Source organism: Eubalaena glacialis, chromosome 13 (assembly GCF_028564815.1).
Source record: "Eubalaena glacialis isolate mEubGla1 chromosome 13, mEubGla1.1.hap2.+ XY, whole genome shotgun sequence".
Taxonomy (NCBI): domain Eukaryota; kingdom Metazoa; phylum Chordata; class Mammalia; order Artiodactyla; family Balaenidae; genus Eubalaena; species Eubalaena glacialis.
The window spans coordinates 84,374,429-84,401,125 of record NC_083728.1 but is presented as its reverse complement, the minus strand read 5'-3'; the positions used below and the strand labels follow the sequence as shown (position 1 = coordinate 84,401,125).

At 51.8% G+C, this 26,697-nt stretch overlaps 2 protein-coding genes across 2 annotated transcripts in view; both read right to left on the bottom strand.

Annotated features, from left to right (window-relative positions):
• Nucleotides 1–20,653, bottom strand: part of CASTOR2 (cytosolic arginine sensor for mTORC1 subunit 2) — a 55,551-nt gene extending 34,898 nt beyond the window's left edge. Inside the window, exon 1 of the mRNA XM_061209301.1 lies at nucleotides 20,444–20,653. Within this exon, the coding sequence (XP_061065284.1) occupies nucleotides 20,444–20,556 (113 nt within the window). The 5' untranslated portion in view covers nucleotides 20,557–20,653. The remainder of the gene's footprint in view (nucleotides 1–20,443) is intronic.
• LOC133103409 (small ribosomal subunit protein eS26-like) lies at nucleotides 1,084–1,458 on the bottom strand. Its single transcript, XM_061208798.1, has one exon. The coding sequence runs from the start codon at nucleotides 1,444–1,446 to the stop codon at nucleotides 1,084–1,086; it is 363 nt and encodes a 120-aa protein (XP_061064781.1). The 5' UTR covers nucleotides 1,447–1,458.
• Nucleotides 20,654–26,697: the final 6,044 nt, after the last annotated feature.

Below are 26,697 nucleotides of genomic sequence, written 5' to 3'. Positions count from 1 at the left end.
TAAGTATGTCACAGAACAAGGATGATGAGTAATTGCATTCTGTGCACCTGAGGTCCATTAAAAAAAAAAAAGGAAAAAGAAGGCTTCGAAATGTTTGAGGGTCTATGTCTTAAGCAGCTCGCTTTGGCTGCATGGAGAGCAGTTCCCACATCTCACTGGCAATCTCGCTGTTCTATCTCTGCACCTGCCTCTCTGTATCTGCTTGAGTCCCATCTTCTCTTAGGTGGGGGGAGCTGGCTTCATACTCCATTCACTGTGGACCACCGGGGGGCCGCCCAGGGGATGCAGGACCCAGAAACCGAAGCCCGTGAGCCTGGCCATATCAGACCCTTGGCCCCTGTGTCCCTCCAGCTGGGAGCCTGGGAGGATGGTCAGGAGCCCCAAGAGGAGGTCTGCTCAGCTGCTACCATCTTTACCAAGTCAGCAGTATCAGCCGAGCCCCCCAAGATAAGGAGTCGGACACAGACGCACATGTATTTCTGCAGGGGTTTCAGGGACAAGAAACCAAAGGGGGTGGACGGAGGATGGGAGGAGGACATCAAGGAAGAGCTTGGAAATGCCTTAACAGGGGGTTACAGCTCAAACGTGTGCAAGATACTCAGGTGAAGAGAACCAGAAGTCAGACACGCTTTGCATATTCCATACCCAGGAACATTCTTCACTTGTACCAAGAAGCCCATGGCCCTCTCAGCCTCTTTTTCTTCCTAGCACTTTTGGGGCAGAATAGTAGAGACATATTTTTCTGTACCCAAGAAACAGGCCAGTAACAGCATGATGACAAATGGGCCTGGTACCTGGTCTCAGTGGAGGTGGGGCGGTGGGGGACACCAGAGTATGGAAGGGACTCAGGCTGCCTGGGGTGGGGCGGGCGGCTCCTTTCCTACCAAAGAGGGGCAGCTGCCACTCAGCTCCGATGGACTGTTACATGTGGGCCCTGGGTTGCAAGATCTTCCAATTTTTCCAGAAAAGCTGGAAATCCAGATTTTGGTGATCTCCCTCAATATTTAAATGTTGGTGTACTTTTTTTTTTTAAGTATAATTTCCACTTTATTTTCTTTCCAGGGGACAGTATTCTTCAGTCTTTCAGGACTTAGCTCCTCCCATGGGCTTTGGCGGAGGTCGTGGGGCAGCACCAGCAGGTCTAAATCGGGGTGGAGGTGTTTGGTCCTTCCGGGCTTCCCGAGAACGACTCCTGACTACCTTGCGGTGAATGGCACAACTCACGCAGTAATGCAGTTTCACATACAGCTTGGGAAGCACATAGGCATAGAAAACCCTCGCTTTGGAAATGTCCCTGATGGCTGCGGCCTCTACGATGTTCCGAATGACGAACTTCTTAATGGCCTCATCCTCGGGCATGCGTCGGGCACAGTTGGTGCAGCGAATAGGCTGCACGAGGCCGCGGCCCTTTTTGGCATAACCATTATTCCTTCTTTTCTTGGTCATCTTGGAAGCGAGGAGGTGAGAGCTAAATGTTGGTGTACTTTTCAAAAAACACACCGGGTGGGCCAAAGAAAACATGTCTGGCCTACAGATTCCTCATTTTTCCCTTCCTAGACCCCCTGAAGTTCTCAAATGTCTTGGGATTTAGGGGCAGTCTATTTCCCGGATGAAGGGGTGTCTGTGTGTGTGACCACTCATGGGATCGGTGCCTGGAGTGAGGAGGTGGGGTCCCAAGCTAACGGCCCCTGGGACCCCTTAGAGCTCCCTGGGCTGCCTCTGAGGTGGGGTCAGGAGTAGGTTAAGTGAAATGTAAACCAGGTGAAGCAGAAGATGGCCTGTGACCATCTGCCGGCTCTGGGCATCTCAGCTGCTCCCTGCTCCAACTGGGCTTCAGCACCTCCAGCTGGGCCTGTTCAGCCTCGACTCCTAGCAAGCTGGGTGACCCTGGGCATGCCCTGCATCTCCCTGTGCTTTGGGCTGGCGCCTTGTCACTCCCAGAGTCAGAACACAGGGCCTACGTCGGAAGGATTGTGGCTCCAGCTTTGCCAATCCGCTGCCCTGTCCACCGCAGTTCCACGGGCCCAGCGCTGCGTTAGCTGGGGATGCATACGTGATGATGTGTTTACATAAGCGGGGTGGATGCAGGGAATAAGCAGAGAAGGGCAAGCAGGGGAGTGCTGGGGGTCTGGGGGTCTGGGGCTCAGGGAGGGCACCCTGGAGGTGGTGGTGCTGGAGCAGAAAGTTGAAGCAGAGCTAAGTGTGGGAGCAGCTGGGATGTCAGAAAGGAGCCCTGAAATCCCCGGATGGAGCCAATTCCTGCTGGCCAGGCCAGCCTAGGTCCAACCACATCACACTACAGCATACCCGACTGCTTTGTCTAGGAGCCCAAGGGGGGTACCCCCAGCATCTGCCTGCAAAGGGTGGCACATACGGCCAGGTATGACCCCACTCCGCCCAACCCTAAGTCAGGACAGCCATCGTTGAAACGAACCTGGCATTCTCTCTACTGAGTCCAAACAAACCTAGAACAGTGCTATCCAGGAGAGCTTCCTGGAATGATGAAAATGGTCTGCACCTGCGTTGTCCAGTTGGGTTAGCCACCAGCCACGTGTGGCTACTGAGTGCTATGAAATGAGGCTAGTGTGGCTAAAGAATTGAATTTTTAAAAAAATCTTACTTGATTTTAATTAATATGAACTTAGCTAGAGTTCATATTAATTAAATGTGAACTAGAGGCTACCGACTTGGACAGTACAGTTCTAGAACTTTTCTACCCATCACTCATTCATTAGCAAGCAGCCTCCACCTGAAACAATGCCCATGTTGCCTCTGTGGCCTGCAGCTCCAGGTCATTCGGCTGTGGTTAACCCCCCAAGCCACAGGCCCTGGGACCATTCCAGGTACGGATTCCATCTCTGTCTCCATGATGTCCGGAACCTCACTGAGGTCCTCAAGAGTGAAGGACTAGCTGCTGGCGTGAGGCGGGGTCTCGAGTTTACCACTACTTTCCCCCAGGAAAAGCCCCCCGGTTGTTCACTTAGCTCAGGGGGTAAAATGTTTAGCACTGACATTTAGCTCATTTGTTTGTTTGTTTTTGGTTTTTTCTTTTCGGTTACGCTGCACGGCTTGCAGGATCTTAGTTCCCAGACCAGGGATCGAACCTGGTGATAGCGCACAGTCCTAACCACTGGACCACCACGGAATTCCCGACACTTAGCTCTTTTAATGAGCTCAACCTTGAGCCAGGGAGAAAGGGCAGGAAAACTGCTATTGTGCCCATGAGTACCTGACCTACCTGCCTCTCTCTTCACCCTCCTGTTACCAAGATGGGCACACTGAGGCTTTGGGACAGTCTCGTCGGGGCTCTTTCCACTGGTCCTCAATCTCAGCGGTCCAGGAGGGCTAGGGTGGCATGGGGGACACATAGGGCAACAACAGCCAGGGCTGCCAGAACAAAGCACTGGGGGCCTTAAACAACAGAAGTTTATTTTCTCACAGTTCTGGAGGACGGAAGTAGAACAGAGTGCTGGCAGTGTTTCTGGAGAGGGCTCCCTCCTGGCTTGATGAAGGCTGCATCCTTGCCTGGCCTTCCTTCTGTGCACATGTGGAGAGAAAGCAAGCGAGCTCTCTGGTGCCTCTTCTCCTAAGCACACTAATCCTATTGGATCCGGGCCCCACCGTTATGACCTCTTTTAACTTTAATTACTTCCTAAAGGCCCATCTCCAAATACATTCTCACTAGGGGTTAGGGCTTTAGCATATGAGTTTTGGGGGGACACAAACATTCAGTCCACAATACCCTTAAAGACACTGCCAGCTACTGAGAAGAGACCCGTGAAACAACTGGACAAATGACCAGAGATGATGGGAAAAGGGCTGAAATGAACATAAGCCCATGAGAAAAGGTACAGAATGGTTCCCAAGCTGAAGGGAAGGGGCTCTGAGCTGAGCCGCAGCCTAGCTCCCCAGGGCCTGTCTGCATCTGGGGGGATCAGTGTGACCGCCACGTGCCTTGGCAAGTCCTCTCCTTTATGGACTCAGTTCCAAATCCATGAAATAAAAGAGCTGAACTAAAGATGTCAGGCTGGGTCCAGCCCAGAGTGCCCGAGAACTAGCTATTCAGTGTGCTAACATTCTCCACCAGGGAGGGCAGTGCTTACACCCAAATGGTGCCGTCGCAGACCTTAGGCTGGGGCAGGAGAGGGCTGGAAGGGACCCCTTTGTGGCCAGCCTCCAGCCCTGCACCTGCCTGCCCTGGGGCAAAGAACCCTCTGGTTGGTCTACTCTCCCTAGCTGTCCCAGGCTGGGGCAGGCTCAGTCAGCAGCAGAGCTATGCTTACTAACTGGACAGGGGTCGTCAGCCCCTGCTGCTTCCAAAGTGCGCCTGGCCTGGGGGTCCAGCTATGGCTGAGACATGCCTGCAAAGGAAGCCCCAGCCCAGGCTGTCGCGTTGTCCTGCACTCCTGGCTGATGGTGGCACCAACTTCCCAGAGTCAGGATGGGCCGAAAATCAACACAGGTACCCACTGTCAGCTCCTTACTACCCAACATCTCCTGGGGGATGCGGCGTTTTCTTTTGCTGGGTTTGTACCTGTCATTACCTCTCTGAGCCGCCTGGAGCAGCTCAATGACAGTCTAGTGGCCCTGCCCCACAACGAGAAGGGCCAGGCCCCAAGGGCCTTCCATGGGCTCTGGGCCAAATATTTCACTTTTATTAAAATTCTCACTTGGCTGTGGCCTATATCCCAGGGCCACATCCAATTTGCCAAAGTTGTGGAGGGAGAGAAAGTAAGGGAGACAGTGGCGTTAAAGTAATCAGAACATAACGATGTTAAAAGGAATTTCTGATGAGCTGGCTAAGTCAGTGTTATCACCCCATTTTGCAGATGAAGAAACTGAGGCCTGGAAAGGCTAACACTCCACCAAAGGCCGTGAGTTAAGTGGGCAGAACATGCTACGTGTGACTGGTAAGCGGGTAGGCCTGGGCCTCTGTGGTGCCAGCATCCTCCACCTGCACAGGAGGTGGGTGAGCTTCTTGCTGCATCTTTGGCAGCCGCAAGAAGGCTCTTCCAGAGCTCTCTGAGGGCAACAGGGGCCAGAAACTGCCTACCCACTGCCCTGGGGCGGGTGGGTATCTTTATGGGGTCTGGCACACTTTACCTCTGGGACAGCTGTGAAGCCCCAGGGAGGGCACTGCTCAGGCCCAGCTGCTCCCAGAGCCTGGAGCCTCCCCATCAGCTAAATCTGGCAGGAAGGTGGAAAGGCCTGGGGGTGCTGGGACCTGGGCCAGTTTCCAACATTTGTGGAGGTGAGAGAGCTCTGGACCTGTGAGGGGGCAGCCCCTGGAGGTGTGGACTCAGCTTCAAGGGCTGGGCACACTGGGGATGCTTGAGTGTGGGTGTGGCTACCTGGGCCCCAGGGCCTGGCAGACAGATGTCTTCACCTGCACATGGAGGGGGACAGCGGGGGAGCTGGCCACAGAGGTGCGCAAATACTCTGATATGAGAGCAAATAAAATCAGGGCTTTAACTATGGTGGGCCGACTAGAGGCTGGGTGCTCTGGAGGTGAAAGGCTTAAGACCTGCCACAGCCCACTGGGGGCCTGTGAGCTGGCTGGGGGAAATAAGATGAATGGTGAGAGAGGGCCCCAAACAAGAAGACAAGCAAATGCCTCAGGGCTGTCATGTATGTGCATAAACACGCACCCCCAGAATGGAAGGTGACATAGAGGGGTCCTTCACCTACCAGGCTGTCTGATGACACACTGGGTGGTGAGGTGGTGGGAAGCAGGCCCAGGACACCCAAGACAGGGATGTCAACGGGAACCCCTTTCCGCAGGCACTACGTGAGGACTTTTCCAACACACGTGCTCTGACCCCTGGTTCTGCTTCTAGGCATTTGCCTGCAGGCATATTCTCACGCATGCAAAATAAGGACTGTGCCCCAAGTTACATGTTATGGCATTAATTGTAAATAATGACAAAAAAGGTTGGGAACAAAGGTCCACCTGCGGAGTAAGTTTAAAGATATGATGATCACCTCGTCCTTGGGAAACTGTGCAACAGTTAAAATGAAGGATGTGAATCACCACTAAGACGAACTTCAGCTGAAGAATACCACGGTGCAGGATGGGAATACTGCGCATGGTTTAATACCAATTTATGTTAAAAAAAAAAAAAAGAGAGAGAAAATACTACATATGCGTATTTGCATACACACACACACACACACACACACACACATATATATATACACACGCACACACAGGAAATATCACCGAGATCCCCACTGATCTCCTTGTCTGTGGGGGCGGGAATTGGTTGGCTGAAGAACAAGGGTGGGAGGAAGCTTTTACTGGGCACCTTTGTGTAACTTTGGAATTCTAATAAATTGTGAATTTGCTATCTATCCAAAAATTAAAAACAAAGGGAAAAAAAAACAGAGGCAAGGAGGCGATAGGGCCAAGGTGGACTGCCAAGGCAGGGGAGCCAGGTAAGAGTGGGGTGCCAGCGGGGGGCACTGAGAGGGTGCAGGAAGGAGGGTGTCGTGGCCAGGGGCATGGCGTTGGGGGCCAGACTATCCCGGGGATCAAACCCCAGCCCTACTGTTGACTTGTGCTGTGACCCTGGCAGTCACAATCCTCTCCTCCTTCCTGCCCAGGACCCAGGCGACAGCCCAGACATAGCCTGATGCCAGAATGGAGGAGAATCAAAGGATGATGGGGCTCCCTGCCTCTCCCAGGCTGGGGTACAGCCTCTCTTGCCCACCTGCAACCCTCTATTTGGGAGGGGGCCTGACCCTGACCCACCTAAGAAGCCAGGTGACCTGTAATCTTAAAGCAGACCCTGGCACTCTGCATTCTCACCAGCTAGAAGCTGCTTGGTCACCGCCGGCCCCCCCCCCCCCCCAGTAAGCCTGGGTCCTTCAGGGGTGGGTAAACAAAGAATGGGGAAGGAATCCCAAGATCTCCAGCCTCAACGTGAAGACAAACAGCCCACCTAAGCCTTCCTGAGACCTGGTCTGTGCTCACCCTCCTGCTTAGAGACCACAGCACCAGACCCAGTCAGAGAGGCCCAAAACACAGCCTGCAAGGGGGGAAAAGAGCATCTCCCAGAGCCCCAGACCATCTGGGGACATCTAGGGGTTATGGAGAATGGCAGATGCTCAGGGAAGCCTAGCCGATGACAGCCAAGGCTTGATGAGCAACTCCTAGAGGCCAGGCATTGGATGCACAAGAGCACATGAGGCTCCAACAGGACCCCAGGGGCTCAGCAGCACTTTCCAGATATGAAAACTGAGACTTACTGAAGTGAAATGACTCCAAATGTGGCATATGGACTGAATGTCTGTGTCCTCCACAAATTCATATGTTGAAGGCCTAACCCCCGATGGGATGGTATTTGGAGGTGGGGACTCTGGGAGGTGATTAGGTTTGGATGAGGTCATGAGGATGGGGCCCCGTGATGGGGTTAGTGCCCTAAGAGAGGAAGAGAGAGATCTCGCTTGCTTTCTCTGTCAATGCACATGCACCGAGAAAAGACCATGTGAGGGCACAGGGAGAAGGCGGCCATCTGCAAGCCAAGAAGAGAGCTCTCACCAGGAAGTGAATCTATTGGCATCCTGATCTTGGATTCCCAACTTCCAAAACTGAGAAATAAACTTCTGTTGTTTAAGCCACCCAGGCTGTGGTATTTTGTTATTGCAGCTCAAGCTGACTAATACAGGTGGCACAGTGAGGGTTCAAACTCAGATCCATCAAGACTCATGCTCTCTCACTGACAATCTTCTCCACACACACCCCCACACCCTGCAACACCTCCACCTCTCAACTTTCTTCTCATTCTCACTAGCCTGGATTTGTTGTCTGTTGTTCAGTATGCATTTTATTATATTAAATACACATAAAATTTACCATCTTAATGATTTTAAGGTATACAGCTCAGTGGTATTAACTACATTTACATTGTTGTGCAACCATCACCACCATCCGTCCCCATAACTCTTTTTGTCTTGTAAAACTGAAACTCTGTCTCTATTAAATGATAACTCCCCATTCTCCCCATCACCAGCCCCTGTGTGTCACCATTCTACTTTCTGTCTCTATGAATTTGTACAGTATTTATCCTTTGTGACTGGCTTATACCACTCAGTCACCAGCCCCTGTGTGTCACCATTCTACTTTCTGTCTCTATGAATTTGTACAGTATTTATCCTTTGTGACTGGCTTATACCACTCAGTCCCCAAGGTTCATCCATGTTGTAGCAGGTGTCAGAATTTCCTTCCTTTTTAAGGCTGAACAGTATTCTACTGTACGCATACACCACATTTTGCTTATCAGTTCATCAGTCAATGGATACTTGGGTTGCTTCCATGTTTTTGTTGTTGTGACTAACGCTGCTGTGAACATGGGTGTACAAATATTTGAGACCCTGCTTCCAATCCTTTCGGGTATACACCCAGAAGTGGCATTTTACTAGCCTAGACTTCCCACACCACATTCTCTCTCATTTCCTTTTCCACTGGGCCATTTCTCTGGGCCTTTCCCCCCAGTTGTCCTCTTCCTTACCTGCCCTGCCCTCCCCTCTCCCACGAGCCTTCTTCGGCCCTGGGATTACACCAGTGACCAGATCCTGACCGAGGAGGCTGGACAGAGCCCACCCTCTCCTCATAACAGGGCCATCCCCTCCAGCTCCCACGCTGCTCCAGCTCACCATGGGCCACACTGGCCAGGGCTCTGTGCTTTTGCACATGCTGTGCCTCCTTCTTGGAAGTCCCTTCTCTACCTCAATGCTTCAAGCCTGGCTCAATGCTACCTCTCCTGGAAGCCCTCCCCGACCCACCTGGACTCAACTGTACTTCCTCTCCTGTACCTCGAGCTCCCCCGAGCCTTGAGGACTTTCCTCTCACCAGATTAGTGTAATCAAGATCTTGGAGAGCTGTCTTCCCCACCGTGCTGTCTACAACGAGTCCAGGGTTGGTGTCCAAGTCCTCAAAGGGCCAGCATGTGGCACAGAATGGGTGTCGAGACACACTTGGGAACTAGTGGAGATGAAGGAAGCCTCAAGGGTCAAGAATCCACGCTAGGTGTAAGGAAACCCCAGAGAGCAAGAATGAACCATCTCCACGGTGCAGCCTCTGCCTTCCCAAGCCACTGTCCCATGGGCTTGATTCCCCCTGGGGTGGCAGACAAGCCCTCAGAGGCTGGAGGCACAGGCTTCCAGACCTCACAAGCACCTAACTGCTCCCACGGGGATCCCCCTTGGCCGGTCCCTGCCCTTGGTGGGTGAAGGGACGAGTCTGCGGAGGACACCTGCCCTCATGGGACAGAGGTGTGTGCGCGGGGTAGGGGTGGGGGTGATGCAAGAACCTTCATTCTGCAGGGGGACTCAGGGGTCCTGGCTTTTGAGAACAAGCGCTCCTCGGGGCATTAACTCAGGGCAACCTTCCAATGGTTTGATTTTTTACGGGGCGTTTTAACAACACAGCTGGTGCCCAAGCAAGGCCGGCAGTACAGGTGGGCACTGAGGGGTCTTGCGATCGCCACTATCTGAGAAGGGCTCCCAGGACCTTGCTGGGAGCGGAGAGCTCATGCCTTTGAAAGGACACCAGCGCTCTTGGTTCTGACAAGCTGCCCTTACAGCAGGCCGCCGGCCTAACCACAAAGGTTCTTGGGCCCACGTGCCTGCAGACTCCTCTTCTGCTGCTAGCCTCCCCATCCCCGGCCCCCTGGGCCAGTCTGTCAGTCCCCACAGCTCACTCAATTAAAAAAAAAAACACCCCTAGTCAAATAAAAATCAGAATTAGTCATTCCATCCTGCAACCACCGGCTCAGCCCTTCCAACAATTCCAAAGCAGAACAGACCATCAGCACCGTGGGGACAGAGGCCACCGCTACCCCTTCGCCAAGGGGTGCAGTCCAGCCCAGGGCACTTCGGTCCTCAAAAAATATCCGTTGAATTCAATATGAATGATCAGCTCACTGTGGGTTGGATGCCTAAGCCCTTGATGTAAAATTTCCCACTTAATCTTCAGTGGAACCCAAAGAGCCCGATAGCATGGTGCCTATTTTAAAGATGGGGAAACTGAGCCTCCTTTGAGGCTCTCAACAACTTGTCCAAGGTCACAGAGCTGGTAAGTGGTGGATGTTGGATTAAAAACACGTTTTCTTGACTCTTACAAGTGTGTACGCCCCCTGAGAAATGGGCCTTAGCACAGGCCTGAACCCCAGTCTGCTAGGTGTCTGCTGTGTGAATTGGGGTGAGTTATGAGCCGCTGACTCCACCGTCGGCTGGGAGCCCTCCTTCCTATGGAGCCTGGTGAGGGAAAAGGATGGAAAACCCTACTGCAGGCTGACACGTAGTAGGCTCTCAAGAAAGATCGCTGAGGCTAAAAGCTTTGTTTGTTCTAAATCCATCCTATCAGTCACTGCCTCAGTGACTTTTGAACTCTGAAGGAAAAAGATTGAACCTTGAGAACAAATTTCCACCCACTGCCTTTCCTGCTCAAGAAAGGGAGTAGACCGTGGGGTGGGGAGGGGCTCAAGGAAGGTAGGCCTGGTGGAGAGGCCTTGAGGGTGGAGAGGAAAGTCCAGGGGAGCGTTCAGGAGGCCCACCTTGGAGGGAAAACTAACCCTACCTTGAACGTATGCACCTTGTACTGCCCAGGGTCCGAGGCCTGTGTAGGAGGAGGGAGGCCTGACTTGACTGCCCGCCACTCCCTTCCTGCCAGAACTATATACCTCCCGGCAGCCTAGGCTCAGATCAGGCGGCCACAGCCTAGGCTGGGTCAGCTGGGGAGCCCCCTCTCCACTGACAGCTGCCCAGGCCCTTCAAGGACCCCAAGAGCTACAGGAACCTACATGTCACACTTCCTTGCCTCCACTGATGCACCCGCTTAGGTGACACCAAGTTCCAGTGAGCGCTGTACCAGGAGGACCATGGGCAAAGCCTGCTGTGGCCAGGTGCTTAACCTGGGCTATCCCTTCCCCATAATCCTGTTCGCCCACAAAGACACCGAGTCTCCCAGAGGTTCAGTAGCCCAGACTGCGGTCATCCAACCGGTATGGGACTCCAGGCTCCTACCCATAGTAAGCTAGTGGGGTGGTTTACGAACATGGACTCTGCAGCCAGAGGCCTTGGGTTCAAATCCCTGCTCCTTAGGTATGTCAAATGGTGCAGCCGCTGTGGGAAACAGCCTGGCAGGTCCTCAAAATGTTAAACACAGAGTTACCATGTGACCCAGCATTTCCATCCCTAGGGATCTACCCAAGAGAGATGAAAACACACATTCACACCAACACTTGTACACAGATGTTCACAGCAGTGATCTTTATGATAACAAAAATGTGGAAACAATCCAAATATACATCAATGGATGAATAAACAAAATGTGGTCTATCCAATACAATGGAATACTATTCTATCATAAAAAGGAATGACGTATTGACACACAGGCTACAACACAGATGAACCTTGAAAACATGATGCTCCGTGAAAGAAGCCAGTCACAAAGAACCACATATTGTATGATTCCATTGATAGGAAATGTCCAGAACAGGCAAATCCCTAGAGATAGAAAGTAGATTAGTGCTGCCAGGGGCTAGGAAATGTCTGCTTATGGTTTCTTTTGGGGTGACGATGGACGAGTTTTGGAATTAGACACTGGTGATGGCTGCACAACTCTGAATACACAAGAAGCTACTGAGTTGTACACTTGAAGAGGGTGAATTGTATGGTACATGAATTATATCTCAATAAAGCTGTTATTAAAAAAAAAACCCTACTCTTCACTTGTTGGTTTTGTGATCTTGAGCAAAGTCAGTGTCTCAGTTCCCCCATCTGCAAAACGGGGCCAGTAAATGTACCTACGTGCTAAGGGTTATTGTGAGGATTAAGTGAGTTAATGCGTGACGTGCTCCAAGCCGCTGTCTCACTGGGTGCCAGCTCTTTCCCTCGGTCTGACTCTGCTGCCCACGCTGCCCTGGCTCACTGCCATCCACTCACCCACCACACTGCCCTTTGGTTCTGCACACTCGCCAGGCTACTACCTTTTTCTTTTGTCCCCCAAATTTCCGTAAAACATACATGCTATCAAACTTATCATCTTGATCATTTTAAAGTTTACTCTTCAGTAGTAAGTGCATTCGTATTGTTTTGTAACTGATCTCCAGAACTCTTCATCTTGCAAAACTGAAACTCTATACTCACTGAATAACAAGTCCCCACTCACCCCCCCTCACCAGCCCCTGGCAACCACCACTCGACTTTCTGTCTCTATGAATTGACTTCTCTAGGTACCTCATGTAAGTGGAATCAAACACTATTTGTCTTTCTGTGACTGGCTTATTTCACTTAGCATAATGTCCTCAAGGCTCATCCATGTTGTAGCATGTGTCACAATTTCCTTCCTTTTTAAGGCTGGATGATACTTTATTATATGTACAGACCACATTTTGCTTATCCGTGTGTTTGTCTGTGGGCACTTGGGTTGTTCCCACCTTTTGGCTATTGTGAATGATGCTGCCATGAACATGGGTGGGCAGATAAGACCCCAAGCTTGTAAGCCTAGATCTCAGAGGTCAGAGTGTGTCCAATATATTATAATTAAGGCAAGGAAGAGTGTAAGGCATCCAGAGGTGAGCTTCCCCTTAGAAGGTGTAATTTAACACACTCACCACAAACTGAGTGGCTAAAGGTTTGGGGGAACTGGCAGCTGGGGGTGATGCTGGTAGGCCTGTCGGCTTGTGCCAAGGTGCAGCACTGGGTCTTGGACAACCAGAATCTGACTGCTCCAGCACTGGTGGGACTAGGCTGGTTTATTCAGGGCTGGTTCCTCAGACCGGAGGTCTGTTATAAGAAAAACATTTGCCAGCAAGTGCAAGCTCAGTCCGTTGCAACAGAAGATGAGTTAGTGCCGTGGAGCACTGGTCCTGAGGAGGCCTGGACATGCACCTGGCGTGAGGACAGAGGGGGACCAGCTCTCCCACCCTATACCCTGAGGCACAGGTGATCCCAGAAAGCCACTTACCCAGCCCCAGGGTGGCTTCAAGAGCTATCTGGCTGGATGAAAGCTGGCTAGGGCGATCACACATTCTGGTTTGCCCTGTTGTCCAGGGTAATTATTTTTAGTGCTCCCTGTTATTCTCAGAAGTGTCCCCATTTGGATGATAAATTACATAGTCACCGTATCAGTTATCCATTGCATAACAAATTACCAGAAAACCTAGTCGCTTGAAACAACAAACTTGTGTATCTCTCACAGCTCCTATGGGCTAGGAATGTGGGCATGGCACACCTGGGCACTTCTGACTGAGGGTTTCTTATGAGGTTGCAGCCCAGGTGCTAGCTGGGGCTGCGGTCATTGGAAGGCTTGCCTGGGGCAGGAGGATCTGTGGTCAAGGTGACTCACTCACAGGCTGGCTGTTGGTGGGAGGCCTCAGTTCCACTCCACGGTGGGCCTCTCCACAGGGATGCTTGAGTGTCCTTACAACATGGCAGCCGGCTTCCCACAGAGCAAGAGAGAGACAGAGCAAAGCAGTGCCAGGCAGAAGCTATCTTTTTAAGCCCTAGCCCCAGAACCCTCGCGGTGCTGCTTCTGTTCCCTTCTGCTCATTAGAAGAAAGTCACTAATCCAGACCCCACACTTAAAGGCAAGGGAGGTCTAGCTTTTGAAGGGAACAGTGTCAAAGAATTTGGGGTTTTTAAAAACTACCACAGTTACTCTAAAACTAGGGCATGTGTGGTGGAGAGATGGGGCAAAGCCAGAGAGGACAGAAGTCAGACCAAAGAATATTCACAATGTCAGATAAGGATCAGGGGGCAGTCTGAGAACGGTTTTGAGCAAGGCAGAGATACAGTCAGAGATTCAGAGTGAACCATGACATCTACCCCAGCACCACCTCTGGTGAGGCCACAGGGCCTCCACGCAGCCCCCGCAGTACCAGGGGTCCCCTCCTTCTGGGTCTTTGGGCCTCTCACCCTCTGCCTTTGGCAGAGAACACACCTTTTCTTCCCACTGGACCAAAGCTCCTTTTGTGTCTTCCACTGGGCCCTGCACACAGCAGGTGCATGTTGCAGGGTTTCTGCATGAACAACACATACCAGTTTGCACCAACCCCAAGCTGTGGTCACACGGGCCACAAGTCCCAGCCTGCACTCTGCATACACCTTTCTCTTTCCAGCCTCCAGGCCTTTGCTCCTGTGGTTCCTCCTGCCCAGAGGGCTCTGGCTGTGCTAACCATTTGCATTGTCCTGGAGGCAGACGGCACTGGTGGCAAAGCTGTTTGGATAATTCAGGGGGGAGATGAGGAGGATTGGCGCCGGCAGAAGCAGGGGGCTCGGGTGAGGGGGGCGGACCTCGCTAAGCAGTTGGATGTGGGGCAGGCCAAGGACAACTCTGTGCTTTCCATACCTGGTGCTTGGGAGCTGAGGCTGAGCCAGCCCCTTTCTCTGGGGCAGCAACAGGTCATGGATACCCCAGGCGGGCGTGGGAATTGGCTCTGGGGCTCACCCTGTGCTCTCCCCACCTCCTCCATCTGTGCCCACCCCCTCCTGCTCCCTGCCCGGCCTGTCTTCTTTCATCCCCAGCACCTCTACCTCCTGACATCTCCCTATTCCACCCACACTCAGCGCACAGTGCCACCTCTTCTAGGAAGCCTTACTTGCTCGCAGCTGTGGGATGCTACAGCATTTTGGCTGCCCCTTTCAGAGCCCTAAATGCCTGGCGTCCTTGGCGAGGTACCTGGAGGGCAGTGACAGACTCTCCACTTCCTAAATCAGAATGTGACTGTATGCGCATAAGAAGCCTTAAAAAAATCTCCTAACCCTGGGCTTTTCAAACTCTGCCTCCACAGACTGTCACTGACCAGCTTAAAGGGCATATTCTCTCTCAGCTAATGCTTACTGGGGTTTACAGTGGACCAGGCTCTATTTGAAGTGCTTGTCATGGTTTGTCTCTCTAAGTCCTCACAACGACCTAGGCAGTGGACATGATCCAACTATCCCTGTTTTAGAAACTGAGCACACAGAGAGGTCAAGCATCTTGCCCAAGGTCACACCGCCAGGATGTAGGGGTGCTGGGATTCCACCCCAGGTGCCGGGTCCCAGGCCCTAACTCCCCTGCCAGCCTGTCTTTCCCTAATGCAATCAAACAGTGGCTTCAGCCCCATGCACTCAAGAAAACAGTGGACTCTGAATGGACTTTTTTGCAACTTTGAGCTTTTCTCCTGTAAATGCCTCTACCCGAGACCTTCAGACTGCGGGTCTGGCCCAAGTGGGCACAGTGGGTTTCTGTGAGCACGTGCTTACTGCATATCACTTCAGTGCTTTTTCTTGCCAATCAAATGAGATGGACCTTCTGGATACAAGCATTTCACAGGCAAAAAAAGGGTGCTGCAGCTTCCTGTCACCTGAACTTGCATTTCAGGATAATGATCTTGCCCCTGCCCCCGCTTCATTGCCATGGACTCTCAGTGACACCTCTGCTTAGTGGCCCCTGGGGAGTGGGTGTCCAAACCGGTGTGATTTTAGACCTGGCTGAGTGGTCTCAGGACAGGTTCTGCGACCACATTTCCTGGGTTCAAATCCCAGCCCTGCCACTTCTGTGTGTCCTTGGGCACTCAAGGTCCTCAGTTTTCTCATCTGAAAAATGGGGACAATCCAGCTCCAACTTTAGAGGGTTGCTGTGAGGATTAAATGAACTAACAGATACATGGTGCTTGGAACAGTGCCTGGAATGTAGTAAATGCTTTACAAGTGTCAGCTATTATTGTTGTCATTGTTGTTTTTACTGTACACTTACTAATTATTCCCAGTTTTCCCTTCCGGGGTTGCAGACAGCAAATTGGGGTCCCCAAGGAGCCCCACCTCCCAGTGGCCACAAGCTTCCAGGCAGCCGACCCCAGCTGCAGTGGTGGATCCTGATTAGTTCGTGATAGTCTCATTTCCTGTAACTGTGACTGGTGGAGGCATGCTCATGTGCCTAGTTCTGACCAATGAGATGAGAGTCTGCGTATGAGGGGGCGTGTTCCCAGAAAGGTTTTCTCATAGACCCCGGGAGGCAACAGCCCTTTCGCTTCCCTGAGTCCTTGCCACCCCGTCCTGTGACTGCCCATAATGCCTGGAGCTGCCTCAGCCATTCCACAGAGCCAAAGAGAAAGACCGGGCCCTTGATGACATCATCAAGCCTTTAAGTTACCAACCCTCAAACAGCCGGATTCATGACCTCATCGCGCAAAGTTCATACTTCTTATTGTTTGGGCCAGCTTATTTGCAGCCCAAAGGAGCCTGCTGATATTCCATGGTTGGTCACATTACATCTTTTTGAGATTAAGCCCATCATACCAGAGGAAGGATCTGAGCTCAGCTGTGCTCTCAGGGAAGACTTCCTGGAGGAGGTGAGGCTAAAATGGAATCTAAAAGAAGGAGCAGGTGGGCAAGGAGGGTAGGGCAAAGAGCAACATTCCAGGCAGACAGACAAAGGCCTGAGGCTAGAGACACTATAGCGTGTGTGTATGCACGCAAATAATCTTTGTGGCTGGGAGCCATGTGAGATGAGACTGGAATGGTGGGGTGGGCTGCGGCGGGCCCTTGGCCAGGCTACAGAACCTCAGGCTATCACAGGGCAAAGCTCTGTGGTAGCCTTGATTTTGCTAAGCCAGGATCTCCGCCTCCAGTTTTGTGCCTAGAATAAGTGCACTCAGCCTGCCTTCTGCCCCCTATTCCAGCCACACTCAGATGCTACCCCGAGAGTTGGGGCAGGGGCACTGGGCCTTGTTTCTCCAGGTGTGATTCAGCCTGCCGAGCCTCGTCCAGCCCCCAAGGCACTCAGAAAAGACTCTGGCTGGAATCTGGGTCACTCTGCACGAGTCAGACATCCATCAGATAGGCAGTTACTAAGTGCCTACAAAGCAGTGTGCTAAGCACAGCAGAGAAAGGACCTGGTTCAAATCCCAATCCTGTTTCTTCCCAGCTGTGTGACCTTGAGCAGGCCACTTTACTTTTCCAAACCCAGTGTCTTCATCTCTTTGGAACAGATGGTAAAATCAGTGGTAGCTCTATTATCTCTGGTACTGGAAGTGGGGTGGGGGGAGAAGGAAAAGATAAAAAGATGCACAAAAAGCTTCCTGAAAGTAAGGTTTATAATCTAGGTGGTGGGAGAATAAGACAAGCAAACGATATACTGTTACGGAAAAAAGTTGAGAAGTGATGAAAGGTTAAGAGGAGGAAGTAGAAAGTCTAGATGGGAAGTGATGAGGGACACGCATTCCTGGCAGAAGATAAGGCCCACAGAGGCAGGGCGGAAGGGATGCAGAAAGATCTACAGGTTCCATCCCGTGCTCCTAAAGCTTTAGAACAGTACGCTGCAAATACAAGGGCTGGACATAACTGTTGAATATGGGTGTCATTGAACCTGTAATAGCAAATCTCTAAGCTTGAGCCAGAAAGATGCTGATTCAAATCTGGGCTCTACCACTTACAGCATGACCTTGAATGAGTCACTTAACATTTGAGCCTCAGATTCCTTCATTGCAGATTCCTTCATTCCACCTAATTCACAGAGTTGTACCGTGGCATATGCAGGATACTGAACCAGGATCTGGCTAATTCCTATTTTAAAGCCCTAAGATACAGTGCCACCTCCTGCAGGAAGCCTCCCAGGCTCCCTCAGGCAGTCCCCCAGATCCTTCTGCTAGCCCCTAGGTACTCCCTTCCCTGCTGTATTGTGATCGCCTCTTCTTCCTTTCCCACCAGGCTCTGGGCTTCAAAGAGGAGGAGGCAGGGTATCTCAGCATCTCTTGAACCTAGCTGCACCCGCACACGGAGTGGGCACCTACTGATGCCACATCCCTCCCCAAGCCTCCACCCAGGTAGACATGAGAGGGAGGAAGTGACTAAGTCTGCTGGGGGTGGAGGGAAGAGGGGTTCATGAAAGTTTTGGGTGATAGCACTAGATCTTGAGGGTTGAATAGGAATTTACTGCTGGGGGGTGGGAGGAGGAGGTCCCAGGGAGAGAGAGAGAGACAGAACTAAAGCAGGGAGGTGTGAAGGGAAGTAAATTGTGGGTCACACAGTATTTGCCAGAGAGTGACTAAAGATGAGAATTCTGGCTTCAGATCCCAAAGGGTCTCAAATGCTATGCCGAGGATTCACCCATACAGGGAGTGACTGAAAACTTGTAAACAAGGCACAGTGACAAAAATGACAGGGCTATGGGGCCACCACTTGGGGGCAGGTACTGATGGAAGAATCAGAAAAAGGACCAAAAGTTCTACCTAGATGACTGATCATTGAATATTGCTTAAATAATATATCCACACCCCGCTACCCCTTATACTTGCAGAAAAGCCAATTCCCACAATCATTCCATGCTACACACACACAACAGCTCTGTGAAACCTAGGGGGCCAAGTGGTGCTGTCTTCATTACAGATGGACAAAGTCAGAGCCAGAGAAGGAAAGGGACCTTGCCATGGTCACACAGGCAGTGAGGGGGCTAGTCACAACCTGAAGCCAGTGTCCTGGCCCAGAGTGCTGGGGAGGCAGGCCTTTGGCCATTTGACAAATGTGCTCAGCACCTTCTAGGGCCGGACCCTGCAGACATGGAGATGACCTTTGACCTCTGAGTCATCTTGAGACTGGACTGGTCACCTGGGCCTCAGACCAGCTGCCTCTTGCAAGAGTGGGAGAAGCGGGACCCACTGAGGGGTGCGGTTTCTGTGGTCAGACAGGTCAGCAGGGGCTCACCCCCAGGACAGGCCTATCTATGAGTCCTCCAAACTGGACCCTGGGCTGGGGGCCGGAAGAGAGCCAATCCCTCCGTAAAGGGAAAGGGGCAGAGGGAGTGGCCCTCTGCTGCCTTTCTAAGAAGCCCCCAAATGCCCCCTCCTCCCAGCACCCAGGCCCTGCACAGCAGCAGCCTGAGTCATCATCCCGGTGGTTTGAATGGTAGCCGAGAAATCAGCCAGGGGGCTGCCTGGGGCTGACGGCCAAGGGTTGGAAAAACAAGGCCATTTTCTCTTAACTCCAGCCTTGGAATCTCAAGACAGGCTAGGGGGTGGGGAGCAGAGGGCAGGTAGATGCAGAATGGGTGGGTGTCAACAACCAGACGGGGCTGGGGTGGGGGGCAAGGACGAGGGGGAAGCTCAGAATCCGAGCTGTTGGCTTTTGTTTTCAAATGACCTGTTTAATAATTACTTTTGCAATCAAAGGAGCCAGGGCCCAGAGAAGGTGCGGATTCCAACCCTCCAGACCCCAGCAAGCAGCCAGAGAAGAAAGTAAACAAGATGCCACTGGCTCTCATTCCATCTCGCAAACAATGGCGGGACTGAGCTGCCCGCTCACACACACACATCGAAGTGAGATTTCCAGGGAAGAACTTTAACAGGCAGATAAGAGGCTCGGACTGAATTATTTCCCCACATCCTGGGAGCTCCCCTGAACTCAGCACCCAAGCGGGGTGGGGGGGTAGCCTAGGGGCCCGGCATTTTAACATTAACCTTGACCTGTAATTTATTCATTCATTTTGCAGAGAAGGAGAACTACCTCCGCCTCAACGCCCGGAAAACCCAGCCAGCAACAACTTCATCCCTTTTAACAGTCACAATGGTGGACAAACAAGGAATTTAAGTTACAGCGGCTAGCTTGCACTCACACTCCACTGGGCTAGGGCTCCTTAAAAAAACACCACCCTAATCCAAGCACCCACCGGGGCTCACAAAAGTCAGACCCTGACCGGCAGTGGGAAAAATCCAACTTGTTTTTTTTTTTTTTCAACCTCCCAAGGCCTTCAACTATTTTTCCTCCTGCAGCATCCAAGCCCAGCCTCAAGGCAGAGCCATAAACACGCCTGCTCCTCCCTCTTCCACGGTTCGGCAACCGCCCCCCCGCCCCCCCCCCAAACCTTCCCGGACCCAGAGGAGAAAGAACCACAGCGACCCTCACCCGCAGCCCCCTCCTCTGCCCTCCCCCAGCCGCCCGCGCCGTCCGCAATCCTCGTAGGCACCTTGAGATAAACACCCACTAATGATTTTATGATTTTCTGCTCTGGGTAGCCGCGCTCAGCAGAATCCCTTCCCCCGCCCAGGCGACGGGGGCCGGCCCAACGGAGGGATTGGGGGATGGGGGGGCGTTAGTTTGTTTTTTACACTGCCGCGTCTCCACACCTGTTTTTCATTCATTCATTCGTTCGTTCATTCATTCATTAGCGGATTCGTCACAGCTGCCTCCCCGGCCCTCTGGATCTCGGGGAGAGGATGGGAGGGGGCTAGGGTGGGGGAGACAGCGGCAGGGGTGCATCTTGTAGGGAGGGTCGGGGGGGAAGGACCCCGTTGGAGGGCATTTTGGGTGGCTTTGTCAAACACAAGACGAGCGATGCGGCGGGGGCGGGGCGGGGGCGCTCCCCGGGGCTCGAAGTTGTTTTCCGAGCCGCGGCGGCGAGGACAACCGCCCGGGTGCGCCTCTTTGTCTCTCCCCGGCCGGCGCCGCGTCCCCGCGCGCTCACCTGGTCTTGGAGGACAAGAAGGCAAGTTTGATCAGGCCGTAGGTGAAGAGCGGGATACTCTCCTTGGCGACGCTGGCAACTTGCAGCCGGTGCTCCAGTATGTGGAGTTCCATCGTCCGCCCGCGCTCCGCGGCAGCTCATCCGCGGGGGGCGAGCCGCGGCCCCCGCCCCCTGCACGCCCAGCCGGCACCAAGCGCCGCGGGCAGCCGGCCCGGTGACCGGGAGCTCGGCGCCGGGCGGGCCGGGGCGGACAAAGGGGAGGCCCGCCAAGCCGCGAGGGGCCGCGGGCGGCGGGCGAGGGCGGCAGCGCTGGCGGAGCAGCAGCGCGCGGCGCCCGGCGCGGAGAGCAGCTGGTGTTCGCTGTAACAAACAACTTGCCACTCAAACGCCGGCCCGCTGGGCATGCGCGGCCGCCGCGGGGCGTGCCGGGACTTGTAGTCGCGCGGCCCGGGCGCCGGCGGCCGCTGATGTCAGGGGCTGGGCGGCCGCCCTAGGGGCCCGCCCGATGCGCTGGGGGAAAATGCTGGAGCGCGGGTCCCCGCAGGCCCACGGGGAGGCGGAGGGCAGAAACGGGGGCCTTTCGAGCCAGCCTGAGCCTGAGTGCAAGCTCTGTCCCTCAGAGCTCGGGACTAGGCGCTTTTGGGCGCAAAGCGAGTCGCCCACAGAACTCGCGCGCTGGAGGAGACCTGAGTCTGGGAGGGGAGAGATTTGGAGAAACCGGTAATTACAGTGCAGAGAAGCAAAACAGAGAGGGGTGCAGGGGACAGAGATGGGGCCTTGGGGGGTTTCCTGGAGGAGGGGACATCCAGGCTGGGTTCTGAGGGATGAACGGGAGCTCGCTGAGGAGGGGGAGGGGACGCGCGGGGTTGGAGGCCAGCAGTCTTCCAGGCAGAAGGAACAGCGTGTCCAAAGGCACAGAAGCGTGAAAGCCCCCACGGTGCTGTGTTTGGCTTTGTTGGAGCGGAAAATGTGAGGGAGGAGAGGCGAGAGATAAGGCAGGCGCAGTCACCAGGAGTCCGGTCGAGAGGGTCATGTGTGCAGAGCTAATGAGGTGGCCGTTTATCCGGCGGGAGAGAGGGTGATGGGGACTGAGAATTAGGGAAAAGTCCGAAATACACCCGAAGGGCTTCCCACCCCCGGGCCGGTGTGCCCGTGACTACGTCCCGCAACGGCTCCCCCTTAATGGCTGACTGGAATTTTGAAATTTTCTAGGTTAAAGTTACTGGTGCTCTGCTCGTTGGCAGAGTAATTTGGGGACGTGATGGGTCAGGTTTACCTGCTGGGCCCGTCTGGGAACTCTCTTGGAGGAAGATTCTGGTCATGCCCTCTCACATTCCTCTCTCAGCCCACCTCTGTGAGGTAGGGACACATCAGGCTACCTCATTTCCACAAAGGGCCTTGAAGCCTGCAATCTGGTGGCTCTGAAAGCGTGTTGACCCCCTTCCCGGTTTACTTTCACTAAATAATTTATCACCATCTAATAAAGAATATTCTTTTTTGTTTTGCTTGTCTGTCTCCCTCTTCTAGCATCTCAGCTCCATGAAGGCAGTGGTTTTTGTCTGTTCTCTGCTGTATTCCCAGTGCCTGAAATGTGGCTGGCAGGTGAGAGACATGCATTCAGTATTCATGGAATGCATAAATGCATACATCTATTCCTTTAGCATCTAGAGGCCTAGAAGGCCCAAAAAGAAATGCATTCAGGGGCCAGGCAAGTGTGAAGATGTGTGAAGCAGTTGGGTATCAGACAGTTGGAAATGGTACAGGAGAAGGGTGGCCAACCTGAAGGCATAAAATTTATTAAAACAAAACCCCAAAACCAAAAAACCAACAGGTGAAACCAAACAAACAAGGCTAAAGGCAGGATTTGGTCAGTTTTCTGACTTCTGCTTTGGATGGCCTAAGTCAGTAGTTTTTAATCTGCAAGCCATGACCCATGAGTGGGTGGTGAAATCAATTTAGCAGGGCATGACTAGCATTAAAAAATAAATAATATTGAATAGAAAATTACACAGAGCTTTGCACATAGTATGGGTAGGTTACTATTATCTTTTCTGTGTTCCAGGAAACTTTCGTTTTGGCCACACATGTACGTGTGGGCACGCAGGCATGTGTGTGCGTCTCTGTGCGTGCATGCACTGGATCTTTATGCAAAGGTATTTCTTTTTGTGCGTCTTGGTCAAAAACATTTGAAAACACTTGGCCTTCTAGTTAATCAAGCCAGACTATTGTAAAGTTTGCAAATTTAGACCATGTTGGTTGGATTTATAGAATTGCTTTCACTGAGCTATATTTGGTGCTTAAGATTTCTGTGACACTGACACCTGAAATGAATGTTGGGATGTTGAGCAAACTGACCTCTAGGTTGCCAAATCCAGAGGATGGTTTCAGGCTGGGGCTAGGGTGAGACATTCACTCTCAAGGCCATGCAAGTACTGGCGTGGCATGTTCTCATGGATTTCACTCCTCTCTTGATTCCTTAGCATTGTACTCTTCTGGTCCTATCCTGGTTCTTCTGGTTTTCCCTCTTTGGTTTCTCCTCCACCCAACCCTAAAATGAGCAGAGGCCCACCTGGTGTTCCTTCCTATAGTGTATTTTTACAGCAATGGCTGCCAGTGAATCATGCCGCCTGGTAAGCCATCCCACACTGACTTTGGGTTTGGCCATGTGAATTTCTTTGGCCAATGAAGTCTTACCTTGGTAGCACATGTACTTGGTAAGTCTTGTGCATTGAGACTTGCCCACTTGGATGCTCCCCTGAGGCCACTATGCTGTAAAGAAGCCCAAGTGAAAGTTAACATGGAAAGAGAGGTCCAAGTGTTCCAGCTGTTCCAGCTGAGCCCTGTCCCCTGCCGACAGCTGGCGTCAACCAGACATGTGAGTCTTGGACCTTCTAGCTCACTGTCCAGATGAATGCAGCCCCATGAATGAGCCAGGTGAAACCAGAAGAGGAACTACCCAACCAACCTATAGAAGAATAATAAATACAGCTGACCCTTGAACAACGTGGGTTTAAACTCCTCGGGTCCACTTATACACCGTTTTTTTTGATAGTGGATAATGGAGTGCTGCAAGATCCATGATTGGTTGCATCTGTGGTTGTGGAGCCATGGATATGGAGGAGCCACGTATATGGAGGGCCATCTATAAATTATAAGCAGATTTTCAACTGCAAGGAGGGTCATCATTCCTAATCCCCTCCTTGCTCAAGGGTCAACTGTAGTTGTTTTTAGCCACTAAGATTTGGAATGGTTTGTTATGCAGAAATACCTAGCTGATACATTCCCTCAACCCTCATCTTCTCTCACTCTGTGGGTGGACTCAGTCTCTGGCTTCTAATATTTTGAGGGCCCGCAAATTGACAGTTCTAGCTCAGAACATGTTCCGGAGGCCCTGACTCACATATTTAACTTCCTAGTCGTTGGTGACATCCACCTAAATGTTCACAGGCTTGACCAGCCCAACCTATTCACACCTTACCTCATCATCTAACGCACCCCAGCCCTTTTCCTCTTCCTCCTGTAGTCTCTGTCTTGGTTGATGACATCATCGCCAATCCCTAAAGTTACCAGCCTGATATGGCATGTTGTGATTTCCAAGATGGTGGCAACAAGATTTTTTATTCTGCATGCTCTCCTGGCAACGTGACATTGATCATCAACCCATTAGGAGGTGGGTCAATGTTCCCTCCTCTTGAATCTGAGCAGGCCTGTGACCACAGAGGAAATGACACCTGTGACTTCTGAAACTCGGTCATAGCCGCTGATCCTGTTTCCATCTGGTCCTCTTGGGGCATTCACTCTCTGAACGCCTCTGTCATGCTCTGAGGAAGCATGGGCCACATGGACAGATCACAAGTGGAAATTTGTTTTGGTTTGTTAGGGCTGTGTAACAAAGTAACACAGACTGGGGAATTAAACAACAGAAACTTATTGTCTCACAATTCCGGGGGCTAGAAGTTCAAGATCCAGGTGTTGGCAGGGTTGGTTCCTTCTGAAACCCCTCTCCTTGGCTTGTAGATGGCCACCTTCTCCCTGTGTCCTCACGTGGTCTTCCCTCTGTGTGTGTATCTGTGTCCTAATCGCCTCCTCTTATGAGGACACCAGTAATAATGATTAGAGCCCACCCTAATGACCTCATTTTAACTTAATTACCTCTTTAAAGACCCTATTGCCAAATACAATCATATTCTGAGGTAGTGGGGGTTAGGGCTTCAACATATGAATTTTGAGGAGTGGTGGGCACAGTTTGGCCCATAGCAGTATTCCAGCCAGCAGCCCCAGCTGAGGTTTCAGCTGACAGCCAGCATCACCACCAGACCTGGGAAGAAGCCTTCACCTGACACAAATGAGAGACCCTGAGCAAGAACCACCCAGCTGAGCCCAATCAGCCTCTCATGAGAGATACTAATAAAATAATTATTGTTGTTCTAAACCACTGCATTTAAATAGCAATAGCTTCTTGGAATATTCTAGAATCAACCTGGTTTGTGGTGGTGATGAGGGGGTGGGGGACAGGGGAGAGCTGACCAGGGGATTATCCTGGTCAGGATAATTGATACCTCTTGCTTCCACCGCTCCCGCATCTAATCAGTCACCAAGTCTTAATGATTTTGTTTACTGCACACCTCTGTAATCCAGCCTGTCTCTTCACCTTGACCATCATGTTCCCACGTCCTAGATTGTTACAGTGGCCTCCTAATGTCCATTCCATCCTCCTCGTGTTGCCAGTGTAGCTGTTCTATGCTGTGGCCCTACCACCTGTAACTCTTTCAGCGACCATGGATCTCTTAAGAAAACCAAGCTCAGATCCTCCATAGATGGTCTTAATGTGAAGGGAAGGAGGCTTCCTGGCTCCTAGACCCACCCTCTCCAATATGGTAGTCATTGGCCAAACAAGGCTATTGAGCATTTGAAATGGAGCTAATGCCATGAGAAACAGAAACTTTAATTTTACTTCATTTTAATTAATTTAAAATTAAAAACTGATACTCAATTCAGTTATTGGAAAGCATTCAAGTATGTTTGGAAAGAACTGCCAACTGTCCTGGTTTTCCTGGGACTGAGCTTTCAGGATGTGGAACTGTGAGTTTTAAAACCAGGACTTGGGTAAACAGGGATGAGTTGGTGACACTACTTTGAAACAACTTGGTTATGGAAATCTATGAAATCCAAATACAGATCAAGTGTTGTGGATGAGAATTAAGCATCTGAATGGAGATGTGCCATAAATGTCAAATATATTCTGGCTTTCAAAGACTTGATATGAAAAAAAAAAAAGTAAAATATCTCATTAAAAATTTCTTATATTGATTACATGTTGAAATGATAGTATTTTGGATATTGGGTTAAATAGAATATATTATTAAAATTAATTCCATCTATTTTTTCTTTACTTTTTAAAATTCAAAGTCACGTATAGCTTGCATTATATTTTTATTAGGCAGCCCTGCTCTAGAGCAGTGGTTCTTAAACTGTGGCTGGTGTCAGAATCACAGGGGCACTTGGTAAAGATGCTGAGGCCTAGGCCCTGTCCTGCTTTGAGGAGCCTGGGTCTCTGGTCTTCATCAGCTCTCCAGGCCTCAATCACCCTGCTGTGGTGGGGTGGTGTGTGGGAATGTAGATGCCAGCAGCCCCTTTCTTCTTAAGTCTGGGGTCTCTGGACCTAAGAAAACAATGCCCAAGAACCGGCAGGACTTCTCGCTCTGCCTGGCTAAGGCCTAGCATGGGTTTTACCAGCATGGGCTGCTCAGATGGCATAGGAATGGAAAAAGAAGAGAGGGAGGAGACAGCCAGGAGAACTAAGGGGCATCTTTTTCTGGGGCTCTGATTCTTTCTGGATCCTTCTCTAGTTCCTAGGTAAGCTGACCTCAAATATCTTTCCCTGGGTTTGACAAACAACACTGAGGGCCGTGGGGAGTCACTGAAAGTTCTGAGCAGAGGAGGAGCCCGATGAAATGGACGCCCTGTTGGCCTATTCTGAGGGACCCCAGGCCCCAACCACCTCCCTTTCCCACACTTTTCCACAGGACTGCAGGAAGAAGCGATTTCTCAGATTCTTTGCTAGAGATGGCCCCTCCCACACGCTCGCCTGCACTCCCACAGGAAAGGATTACTGGTCCCCAAAGTACAGTGGGCTGAATTACTGTAAACTGTCACAGCTTAATCCCCATCAGCCATCATCCTGGTCTCAGGCAGAGGCTCTTCCTTCCTTGGTGCTCCCAGGCCTGCCCAGCCTTGCCAGGAGCCCCCAGACA

Coding starts and splice junctions, on each gene's coding strand:
- LOC133103409 (XM_061208798.1), bottom strand. CDS start 1,446: ATGACCAAGAAAAGAAGGAATAATGGTTATGCCAAAAAGGGCCGCGGC.